Source organism: Sander vitreus, chromosome 17 (genome assembly GCF_031162955.1).
Source record: "Sander vitreus isolate 19-12246 chromosome 17, sanVit1, whole genome shotgun sequence".
Taxonomy (NCBI): Eukaryota; Metazoa; Chordata; class Actinopteri; order Perciformes; family Percidae; genus Sander; species Sander vitreus.
Genome location: NC_135871.1, coordinates 14,303,845 through 14,315,896, shown reverse-complemented (window position 1 = coordinate 14,315,896; position 12,052 = coordinate 14,303,845). Strand labels below are relative to the sequence as shown.

Below are 12,052 nucleotides of genomic sequence, written 5' to 3'. Positions count from 1 at the left end.
TGTGCTTTCTGTATTTGTATTTGGTTTGATTAAGTTACGTTTTTTTGCCACAGTGTCACACTTCTCATTTGGAAATGCATTCATAATGCACCACTACCCCGACTAGATATCAATGCGATTGTTCTGGTGAGTTCTATGCGAGTTCTGTGTTCTTATTTGCCGAAAATAATTGTCGAAGCGCACCTAAATAAAAAAGGGGAGAAAATTACATAACACATCCTCATTAATTAACTTGTTATGGTTCCCTGTTGTTGTGATAATGTGTTTGTACTGTTGTAGATAATACATAGAAAGTGCTTCAAGACAAATAAACAGAAGACTGGGAGCTCTTTAAACATTTAAAGGACTGAAGAGGAATACTTAACAGAACCGCAGATGAGGACAAACATTAGAATTTTTTTACCCACTTGAAGGTTTTTAGGGCAGGGTACACGGCAGGTATATTTAAGGCCATCTGGGAGATCCAAACACTGTGTCTTTGGTGGACATGCGTTGTTGGGTAGAGCACAAGCATCTATGTCAACTTCACAATTCTTTCCCAGAAAACCTGAAAGAAAAGATTTAATATAGTTAATGTAACTGATGCAATACTTGACCAGATCTGCTGCAAACCCATCTCCAATTATTGTCACTGTACTGGGTCATCTCTTATATATATATATATATATATAACTAGAAAGGCTCTCGGAGAGCGCAGAGGCCATGCCCTATCTCACATTGTTACTGCAGTGTACATTTTCCCAGTCGGAAACTCATTTTTCCGATTTTTCCAACACCACATTCATGCAGCACAAACGGCCTTTCTCGCAACGTTAATGAAAGTGAAAAATAATTTGTCTATCCGGCCCGAGATTCGGATCCGCTCCAATATGTAATGGGTTCTTCCTTGGCCCATGCTACACCCTTCCACCAGGTTTCATGAAAATTGGACAATGAGTTTTTCAGTAATCCTGCTGACAGACAAACAAACCAACAACCAAAGGGACAAGCCGAGCTCCTTGGCAGAGGTAATTAATGTCACTGTATCAGGTCAGCTCTTCTATATATCTAGAAGGGCACTCGGAGAATCCAGACCTCTGTCAAGGCCATGCCAAATCTCGCAATCTCGCCCTGTGATTCGGATCTGTCCCCAAATGAAATGCGTTATTTCTTGGCCCACGCTACACCCTAACACCAAGTTTAATGGAAATTGGGCCAGTAGTTTTTCCATAATCCTCCTGTAAAACAGACAAACAAACAAACTTAACCAAACACATAACTCCTAATAAAAGGACCAATTTGATTTAATTTTTGAGTTTGAATATGCAAACTTTCATATTGTGCTTCTTTTTCCCCCCGATTTTTCATCTAATCCCTCTTTTTCTTGCTCTTTTAATTTGAATACTCATCTGTAACCATTATCAGATTTGTGGGTGAGAAAAAAATGGTTGGTTAGTATAACAGCAGAGACAATGTCTTATCCCTGAAGAAAATCCATCATTGAGGTGGTGTAATTGGAAATAATGTCTGATTTGATCCAAAAGATGATACATTTGGCAAAACCATGAATTATGTACGCTTAAGAATAGTGAGAACTGTGCAGTAGTTTGACTTTTCCCATGTAACATGTAGTATTGAGTTGGTAATATAGTCAGTGGCAGGTAGGGCTTGGAACACAGAAAGTAATAATTCCACCCATGTTTTAAGACTTTGCTTAGTACTTGGGTCCGGCACACTACAGACTATTTTCTTACATTGTAAAACTCACTTCACCATGAGAAGATGCAGCAGATGAGGCATATGAGCGGAAGAGGCTTAGGTTTACTGAGATAACAGATGGGATTTAGTAGCAAGGCTGGAAAGCCAGGGTGTGCCCTGTGGAATTTTGTTACCATGGATCTGTGGCCACATCTAGTACTAGTTTATTTAGGGAGTTAGGGATTCATGATCAGGGATTACTGCAGGCTGCAAAGGCAGCTTCAGAGGCTGCTGAAAAGAGAAACTTATGGCTCTGGCTGAAAAGAAAAGGCACCAGCTTGTGTGCAATGTATGGATATCTATCTCATGTTTGCAATACAGCAAATATCAGTGTCAACTCAGTGTTCAAACAATACTTTCTACTTGCTGTATAATCATTTTAGGCTTACTGTTGATATTAACATTGAGAGGGAAAATACAGTCATCGTAGGCACATTTGTGAAACATGTATGTTCCTAAAAATAGAGCGTGGATAGGCACAGTCCTGATCGCTGCTCTGAGCAGGTGTAATGGGGGCGGCACAATAACTGTTGAGCCTTCTGGGGTGTCGTGGGTCTAATTCAACTTGACATCTGTGATGGGAGGTTCCCACTCGATAACCCCAATGACATAGCCATCAGCCCAACCCTGTCGTTCCTCCAATATCACAGCCAGATTTCCACATAGATGCTCACCCAAAAACCACAAGGGACAGTCACAACAGATATGGTGTATTGGAAAATGAGAGTTAAAAAAGAAAAAAACACATATAGTGTGGTTGTATAAAGGGTCATATTCACTGATTGTCGAATGGACATACGGATCCCCATTAGGATCACCCCTCACACCATTATGTTGGAAACCAGGCCTTGCATTATTAAAGTAGGATTGAGCTTAAATGCAATTAAAACGTAAGTACTGTAATGTTAGGTTTTTCATTACCAGCACTTTTGGTTTCTATGTTATTTTTGCTTTGTCCATTATTATTCAGATGGTTCTGTGTCCAAACCTGCTGGCCTTTAAAAGAGTTTGTAAGTTTTCCTTGTGTCTGCAAAGGTTTCCTTCAGTTCCATCCCTAAGTTCAAAGACATGCCAGTTAGGTGAACTGGAAACTCTAAATTCCCTGTAGGTATGACTTTGTTTTTCTGTCTGTGTGTTAGCCCTGAGATCGACTGGCAACCTCTCCAGGGTGTGCCCTACAGTACGTCTCGCCAAATGCACAGTGGAGGAGTCTCAAGCCCCTCACAAGTCTGAGCAGGATAAGCAGCATAAGAAATGGATGGATGAAAGCTATCATTCACAATCTTTAAAACTATGGAGAGTTGCACCTTAGACACTGCAAGGGCTGCCAGAATTCATCAGTTGATGAAAAAATACAATGCCACCTCTGTATGTCACCTTAAATAGTGACTCTAATGTGCCTTGCTTCAACAGCTGATGAGGCGAACATTGAGGCGAACAGACTCTGTGACCCATGTGTCATTAACATTGGTATTATCCTTTAATTAATTGAACTGAATTAAACAAGAGTTAACAAACACAGTGTTTCATCACCATCCATGTTATATTTCCCTAAAGAGCCAAAAGAATTTGATGAGAACAGCGGCTAAAAATAAAATTCTTGTGAGAAAAACATCATCTGGCCACTAAGACGCTATGCCCACAGTGTCTTTGGTCTGTACATGCAGTAAAATGTTCCAGTAAAATGGGCAAGAGCAACTGCCAGACACACTAACTATGCCCTGCCAGCAACACAAAGCTCCCGCAAGTGGTCCATCAGTTTACGTTTAGTGAATGTAAATTCAGACTCAGCCCGTCAGGCACTATACGCAATTACAGGAAAATTATATTAATAAGAGTTTCACAATATGCTATTATGAAACTCCCATTAATATATTTCCACAATTTGGTTGCATCGCTGGGTTCTGGCAAAGAGTTTGGTGATTTTTCTCAGTTGTTCATCACAGGCCAAAGCTGTAAACTGATACTGTGAATAATGTGACAAAGACCCTGGCTGTGCCTTGATGCCTCTACACTGCACAATGGAGCATGTTTTGATCAGTGAGAGGTGGGCATTTTATACATACACACACACATATATATCTTTTTTTTTTTTATATAACTTGTAGTTTCATGATAGAAGGAATTTGAATGCTTTATTTCAACATATTAAAAAGTAGTAAAACATAATTTCAAATACAGTATATGAATAAAAAAAATATATGAATAAAAAAAGAACCCAAGAATTAAACAAATATTTTTAGTTAACAGGTTATAAGTAAGAAATATGATGTGATAATATGATGATTAAATCATGCTGACTTCTCGAGCCTAACTTCCTCAGGCAGGATATGTCACAGTCTAGGGATCCCGCTGGCAAAGGCTAATCGCCTTTGGTTTTCAGTGTACACTGAGACGGCTGAGGATCTTAGGCCATTTTCACTGCAGTTTAAAAGGTCTGCAGCACTCCCTGCTACCACAGCTAATACAGCTAATACAGATATCACTTAAATGTCATTACAAAGCTCTAATTTTGACAATAGCCCAACGTACCTGTAGGACATTGGCATTTGTGGTGTCCTAGCAAGTCAGAGCATGTGCCATTGTGCTGACAGGGACTGGAATCACACTCATTGATCTCAGTCTCACAGTTTGTTCCTGAAAAATAAACGTAAAATTAGTTTGAAATGAGTTGCATTTGTATCACATCACCATCTTCACATCAAGCTCCTTTTGAGTGATAACACATCGTCATTACCTGTACATTAAAATACAACTTGACAAAAGCCCCTTTTTCTGTATGAATAGAAGGTCCAAAGAAAATAATTTATTTGCCATTTTTAGTAAAGTAAAAGCCTGTTCAAACAGGTGTATATTTTCTCTAACATCTCCCTTTGCTATTCCAGGGACTCTATCTGAATCCTACAGGACCTTACTAAAGCGATATTTGCAGCCTAATTATTGCTCAAGAGAAAGCTTAGCATAAAGACTTGAAGCAGGGGGAAACAGCTAGCCTGGCTCGGTCCAAAAAGTACAAAGAAATCAGCCTACCAACAACTGTAAAGTGCACTTATTAACATGCATCTCATTGGTTTAATCAGCCTTAGTGTAAAAACGACACGTAGGGGTTATATGCAGGTCTATTTCTTATCTGGGAGCACAGACAACCTGGAGTCTTGTCATCTCTGTGACGTTGCCAGGCAGATTTTTTTTGTTTTACCTTTGAACAGAGCCGAGCTAGCTGTTATTCCCTGCTTCCACTCTTTATGCTAAGCTAAGATAATTGGCTGCTGGATTTGGCTTCATATTTAGCGTACAGATATGAAGGTGGTATCAATGTCCTCTAAATACTTTTGTTAAGAAAATGAATAAACATATTTCCCAAACCGCTCCTTTAGGAGTTGCCTGCAACTGTTCTCCTGAAACAATAATTAGGCCACACACATTCTTTAATAAGATGCTGAAGGATACAGGTGGCGAGCCCCTGGAATTGCAAAGAGAGACGTGGTTGGACAGTCTCACTTTCTTGTTAAGAAAATAGACACTTTATAAGGAACCCTGTCCCGGCTGAAGAGAGTAGAAGTGGTGGGGGATGCAGGTTGCTTGATAGGAGATTTGTTTGCTGCTGAGCTGCCTCAGCAGCTGCTAGTTCTACCGCTGTGGTTGGGGGTGGGTGTCTTCCAGTGCAGGTTATTAATTTAAAATGTCCTATCATCAATAACAGAGCAGCAATGACATGTGGTGAAAGTCTCTTCTTGACAGCGGCAACCTCATGCTACGGCCCAAACACCATGATGGATATCATCTGCATGGTAGTTGCTACAGGTCATTATATTCAAAATATGCCATGCTGTGCAACAGAAAATTATAAAAAAATGTTCCTACTATAATCTAAACGCCTACTCTCATTTATGGCTGTGAATAAAATCAATTATGTAGTATTGTAGCCTTTTTTATGAAACTTCAATGATGTGAAATATGGTGATTTAGGCTAAAACATGTTTGTACTGCAATGTCTTGAATGTCTAGAAATTATCAAATGTATTTTAAAAAATACGGTTATGTTGAAGGCCATATGAATTGAAGGTTATTTTGAATGAACTTTAGCAAAACACTTCTTTCTAATGTGCACAATCATTATTTACCTGCAGGTTCCTTAAAGCCAATATATTTGTATTGCCCAGATAAAGATTCAAATGTAAACCTTATTCAGTTGAAGAATTACAGATGGTTTCACAATTGGTCTTTTAATCACACTCCTGGATCTTTGGTGGATTCTTGCATTTAACTGAATGCCCTGTCTTATATTATTATCCACACAAATGAAGGGAGTGTGTATAAATGAGACCAAAATATATGCCAATAGTAGTTGTTTCTTAAAAAATAAAGCCTTCCAAAATGAAACCCGAATGCCGGGGTGTGAGTAATGTATCCTGAGTTATGATCTATGATAGAGTACAGTGGGTTTTCTGGGCAAAGCCTGAAATTAAATTGGCCTTTCTATGCTGTATCACCCGAAATTCCAAAGCAAAAATCCCAAGATGCCAGAAAATGATGAATTCTATCAGTCACTAAGACCTGCCATGGTGTAAAAGATAATTTTCCATTACTGAAGTGGCAACCGATTTCAGCTATGAACAGAGAGAAAAAAAAAAAAATCTTGTTCACGTAGTGCTATGTAAGGGCTTATCTGACCGACAGGACTTAAGGCTAGATTGGGAAATACGCTATAGGCCAAAAACCTGAATGCACTGGGGTAGAAAAAAAAGAAAATCACATTCACTGGTTGTTTAAGCAATAAAACAAGAGAGGAACAATACTGTGCAGTACCATCATAACCTGTATAGAGCATAAACAATGTTCTGCAAGGATCACAATCTGTAGTGTTCCATGTTGTCCTTTTTTGTCAAATAATGTCTAGAATAGAGAATGTAACGTCTAAATAGAGATGTTCACGTACTGTACATTATTATGTGGATGAGTTGCTTATGATATAATGTATGATATATAGTATATGATTATATTTCTGAGGCAGAATGAACAGTTCAGATATTTATGTTTATACTGTACTCCAATAGCATTTGTACAATCCATTGTATAGCAACACAACCTTTTTAACCTAATCTTGCTGTTACTTAACTTTTTCATTTCTTGCACTTTAGCTATGTTACTTTTATACATGTATTGACTAGTGTTTTTCTTACTCTTATTTTTGCCCTAAATTTGACTGTGAGCAACTGCAACTTAACAATTTCACTTAGGGAATCAAGTATTCTGAAAATGATTCTGATAAGCAATGATTCAAACATGATCTTCTAGTATGCAGTAAAATGACATAGCTGTGAATGATTATTAACTACACAACTCTCTTAAAGGGGTCTCTGCTAGAGACAACATCACAATTTCATTTATCTTATTTACAGGTACGCACTGAAATTATGTTTTGTTTTATTTTTATTCATGGTCTCCAGCCTGGGAGGTCTTAGAGCAATGACGCACTTATGCAAATCACACTTGATTTTGTTATTTTGTCTCTACGACTTAGTTTTTCCCTAAATCTCATACTCCGTAACAACCCCTTTTTGTTTTTCTGTCTCTCCCTTGTTCCCCTTGTTTGTTTTTTTAGAACAGTTGTCAGTGATAGCTTAACAACTTTCTGCCATGTTCCGAGTTGGCAGCTAATTAGGAAGCAGTTTGCCAGAGTACTTGGATTAAATGCAATCAGCAGCAGGCCTTAGACATGTTAAGCAGGCAAGGCTACTGGTAAATAAGCTTTAAGGTTAAAAAAATAAAAAAAATAAATCACTTCATCAAGAGAACTAGCCTTTGCTTAAAATCTGTAGTTGGCTTGTGATTTGTAAATCATAACCCAACCACATATTTCTGGCCTGAAATCGTTATTTTTCAATCCATTTGCACTTTAAAAGACATTCAGTTCACTGTAGGGAGTTTTTTCTTGCACACCTGCTAAGGGTGGTCAGAGGGCAGCTAAGGAGCAGCAGCCCTTACGTTGGCTGGGATTCAGTCTTTTGAGACAGAGTGGATGCTTGCAAACATGGAGGTTTTAAGAGTCTCACAATGTTTGCCTGCTGTTAGAGGTCTTTGAATGAACCTATGTGACCCCCTGTCTCCAAACACACTGCTCTCAGATATAACAGTTACTTATGTGTTACTAGGGAACAGACTTATTTAATTCATGTCAGCTGTAAGGATATTAGCAAACACTGACTTCAGGAAATTAAATGAACCTGTTTAGAATGTTTGTTAGTGGGTTTTTAAAGGTCAATGCCAAATGTATGCTCAACAAGACTATTATACTATTTATATTGGGATACATAATGCAGAGTGCATGATGATTCTTTGATTATGTTCATATGTTTTTTTTTTATTTGAACATAATATACTGTAAGATTAAAAAATTGCCAAAACCTTTAAGCTACATAAGATTTATTTCATCTGAAAATTGAACAGTGGTGGAAGAGGTCTGCAGATCCTTTACTTGATTAACAGTAGTAATACTACATTATGCAGAATAATGTGTATTGTAGTACTAGATTACAATTATTGATGCAATAATGTGTACATCACAATTTTAATTGCGCATACTGCTGAGTATATTAACCTATAACAATCTGGCATAATGTGTTAGTTGATTATGGGGTGCCGAATGTAAAAGTTCGGTTACATTTTTTTAGCTGATAAATTTTCAACATTTAGCTCACTTTCCTCACATTTAGCGCATTTTCCTCACATTTGAGACAGAAATTATATATGTATATATATATATATATATATATATTATATCTAAATGTTAAATATAAATGTTATATCTAAATCTAAATGTTATATCTAAATCTAAATGTTATATCTAAATCTAAATGTTAAATATATATCTAAATGTTACATCTAAATCTAAATGTTAAATCTAAATGTTAAATATATATCTAAATGTTAAATGTTAAATCTAAATGTTAAATTTATATCTAAATGTTAAATCTAAATGTTATATCTAAATGTTAAATTTATATCTAAATGTTATATCTAAATCTAAATGTTAAATTTATATCTAAATGTTAAATGTTAAATCTAAATATTATATCTAAATCTTAAATATATATCTAAATATTATATATAAATCTAACTGTTAAATATATATCTAAATGTTATATCTAAATGTGTCGCCAAGTGTAAAGCTAAATATTTAGAAAATATTCAAATCCCCAAGGAAACCACGCCCACTGCAGTGGCTTCAAATCGCGCTGCACCCAGTGATGCCCCAGCAAGGGGTATCTCTGCTGTAGCCAGTGGGTACTTGGAAAGATTGTGGAGCAGCTTAACTAATCAAAATAATAATTGAATTATGATTGATTTAAAACAATATATCAGCTAAAACAGCTCAACACATATGTTAAAACATATAGCGAAGTAATCAATGGTAGAAAAAATTTGCTAAAAGTGGCCTACTGCCTTAGCTAACAGTTGAAATGATTAGCTAAAAGTAATGGATGACTTTTGAAACATTAACCACACTTCAAGTAAAAGGTCTAGTTAGTAGAATTTCTGACCAAACCAACTTAAATGTTTACAGTTCAACTGGATGAAAATGTAAGAATATGAGCTAATGGTTGCGGTTAGCCAGCTCGTTTCGGCTTGTAACGTCACAAGCCGTTTGAACAGCTCACCCAGAGACTGAAGGCAGGACACATTCAGAAACTATATCTCACTCAAAACAGCATGGATGGATTTTTTTCAAAGTTTGTATGCGTGTGGAAGCAACAGTGACACAAAAGAGCACCCCAAATCCCAGAAAAAGTGTTTTTTTCATAACATGGGCACTTAAAGATTTAGATATAATAATTAGATTTAGCATTTAATATTTAGATATAAATTTAACATTTAGATTTAGATATAACATTTAGATTTAACATTTAACACTTAGATATATATTTAACATTTAGATTTAGATTTAACATTTAGATTTAACATTTAACATTTAGATATATATTTAACATTTAGATTTAACATTTAGATTTAACATTTAGATTTAGATATAACATTTAGATATAAATTTAACATTTAGATTTAGATATAACATTTAGATATAAATTTAACATTTAGATTTAGATATAACATTTAGATATATATTTAACATTTAGATTTAGATATAACATTTAGATATATATTTAACATTTAGATTTAGATATAACATTTAGATTTAACTTTTAGATATAATATATATATATATATATAATTTCTGTCTTAAATGTGAGGAAAATGCGCTAAATGTGAGGAAAGTGAGCTAAATGTTGAAAATTTATCAGCTAAAAAATTGTAACCGAACTTTTACATTCGGCACCCCATAGTGGATACATATTTTCTATTACTAATTTAAATGTACAAAGTAACTAGTAGCTAAAGCTATCAAATAAATGTAGTAAGTAAAGTAATGTCAGTAAAAAGTTCAATAATTTGCATGTAGTGGAGTAGGAGTATAAAATAGCATAAAATGGAAATACTCAAGTAAAGTACAAATACCTTAAAATTGTACTTAATCACAGTATTTTAGTAAATGTGACATCCCTCCACTGAAATCGAATGGATCCAGGTTACATGTGAAGCTAAAGCTAACAATCCCACTGAAACTTAACAACTCGCTATAATACTGCATTAAACATTGTACATGTTCAGTTGAGCTGAACTTCAGCTCAATTGGTTATCTAGATTGTCAAAAACAGTGTCAGTTTTAGGGGTGTAAGAAAAAATTGATACACTTGAGTATCGCAATATTTTTTTTTGCAGTACTGTATTGATTTTCAAAAACGCAATATTGATTTTTATGTTTTTTTTGTTTTATTGTTTTTAATTTACGTGCAAAAATATTCATGTAAGACAGTGGTTCACGTTTATGTTGTGTTTAAACCCCCTACCACTAGATGGCTGTGCTGCGACGCACCCCTAGTGTCCTTGCCTAACAGTGCCTAGCAGTGCCTGACTTTTTGCTAGAAACTAACAATGTAGCTATGGCTGAACTTTGGCCTACTTTAGCATATACAAATTTGCTCACTAAGAACCTGTGAACCACAATCCCAAACTGGCAGTTTGATTTTCTGTGTACTGAATTGTTTACTTAAGTAAACTTCTTTGACTTTTATGCACATCATGTCTTTTTTTAAATATTATTTTTTCTAAAATTATACTTTAAAAAAATCCTAATATATTGCCTTACGAAATATGTTCCAATATATTGAATCGTGACCCATGTATCGTGATACGTATCGTATCGCCAGATTCTTGCCAATACACAGCCCTAGTCAGTTTAAATAAAACAGCAGTTACTCCCAGTACAGGAGCTAACACAAGCTGATGTGAGTTAGCCTACCTGCCCAGGGCAAAATGGAGACAAGCTGAAGTAAAAAGGATGCTGAAAGAAGACGAAGTATTTACAAACGTAGAATGACAACGACTTTTCTCAAAAGTTGATGGAGTAATTGCTGTAGAGCTAAAACAACCAATTGCAATGAATTGTGTTAATTGGCTTTTCTGGCCCCTAAAGGTCACAATTGGCTTAATGCAGCCATTACATTTGTTTGCAGACAATTTAATTCATGGTTAGTCTTACCATTGAAGTAACTGGTAATACAGTGTGAGTCATAGTGTAAGTATGTTATCTAACCAATGATGCTCAATGACATTGCCTGATATGCAAAGACAATAAAAGGAGTAGTAGAGGCATTCTTTCTAAGACCATTTTGATGAAGTTGGTTAGTGGTAGGGATTTGGTGGGAATCTGGGTCTACTGATACAGCCCATAATCCACCCCTATTTTTGCTACAATAACTCATCTCTCAAATCAAAGTGTAGTGCATTTTAGATAATAAGGTGTTTTTAATAACAAGGTGGCAGTAAAAAATGCATTTCCTTTGCAAACTTTATATGACATAAAATGTTAAGGGACACCTGCCAGCCAATCAGAAACCAGTATTTTCTTTGCCATTAAAGAAGTGCATTTATTCTGGAAATGATTCATACCATCTACTTTAAAACACCAACAAAAGGAAAAATAGAAATATTTATAATTTATGGATCACTCTCAGCATTAAAGCTCTCTGTGTCAAATGTCTTGCATGAGACTGCAGAATCACTGTCGTGATGGAGTAAATTATCAGAAAAAGACTGCCTTCACCACCTGTGTTGCACGTCTGCCTCAAATCTTTAGATAACGTTGTGCATATATTGCATATACATGTTTACAAAACACCAAATGTCAAAACAGAACACAAATCTCTGCCAACGGTATGTTGCTGTCAAGCATTACCAGTTCCACAACAGATTTTCC

At 35.8% G+C, this 12,052-nt stretch overlaps 1 protein-coding gene across 1 annotated transcript in view; it reads right to left on the bottom strand.

Annotated features, from left to right (window-relative positions):
* Positions 1 to 12,052, bottom strand: part of eys (EGF-like photoreceptor maintenance factor) — a 174,603-nt gene that overhangs the window by 145,243 nt on the left and 17,308 nt on the right. Inside the window, exons 8-9 of the mRNA XM_078273744.1 lie at positions 4,270 to 4,374; positions 408 to 547 (exon numbers count right to left, since the gene is read on the bottom strand). Coding sequence (XP_078129870.1) covers positions 408 to 547; positions 4,270 to 4,374 — 245 coding nt within the window. The remainder of the gene's footprint in view (positions 1 to 407; positions 548 to 4,269; positions 4,375 to 12,052) is intronic.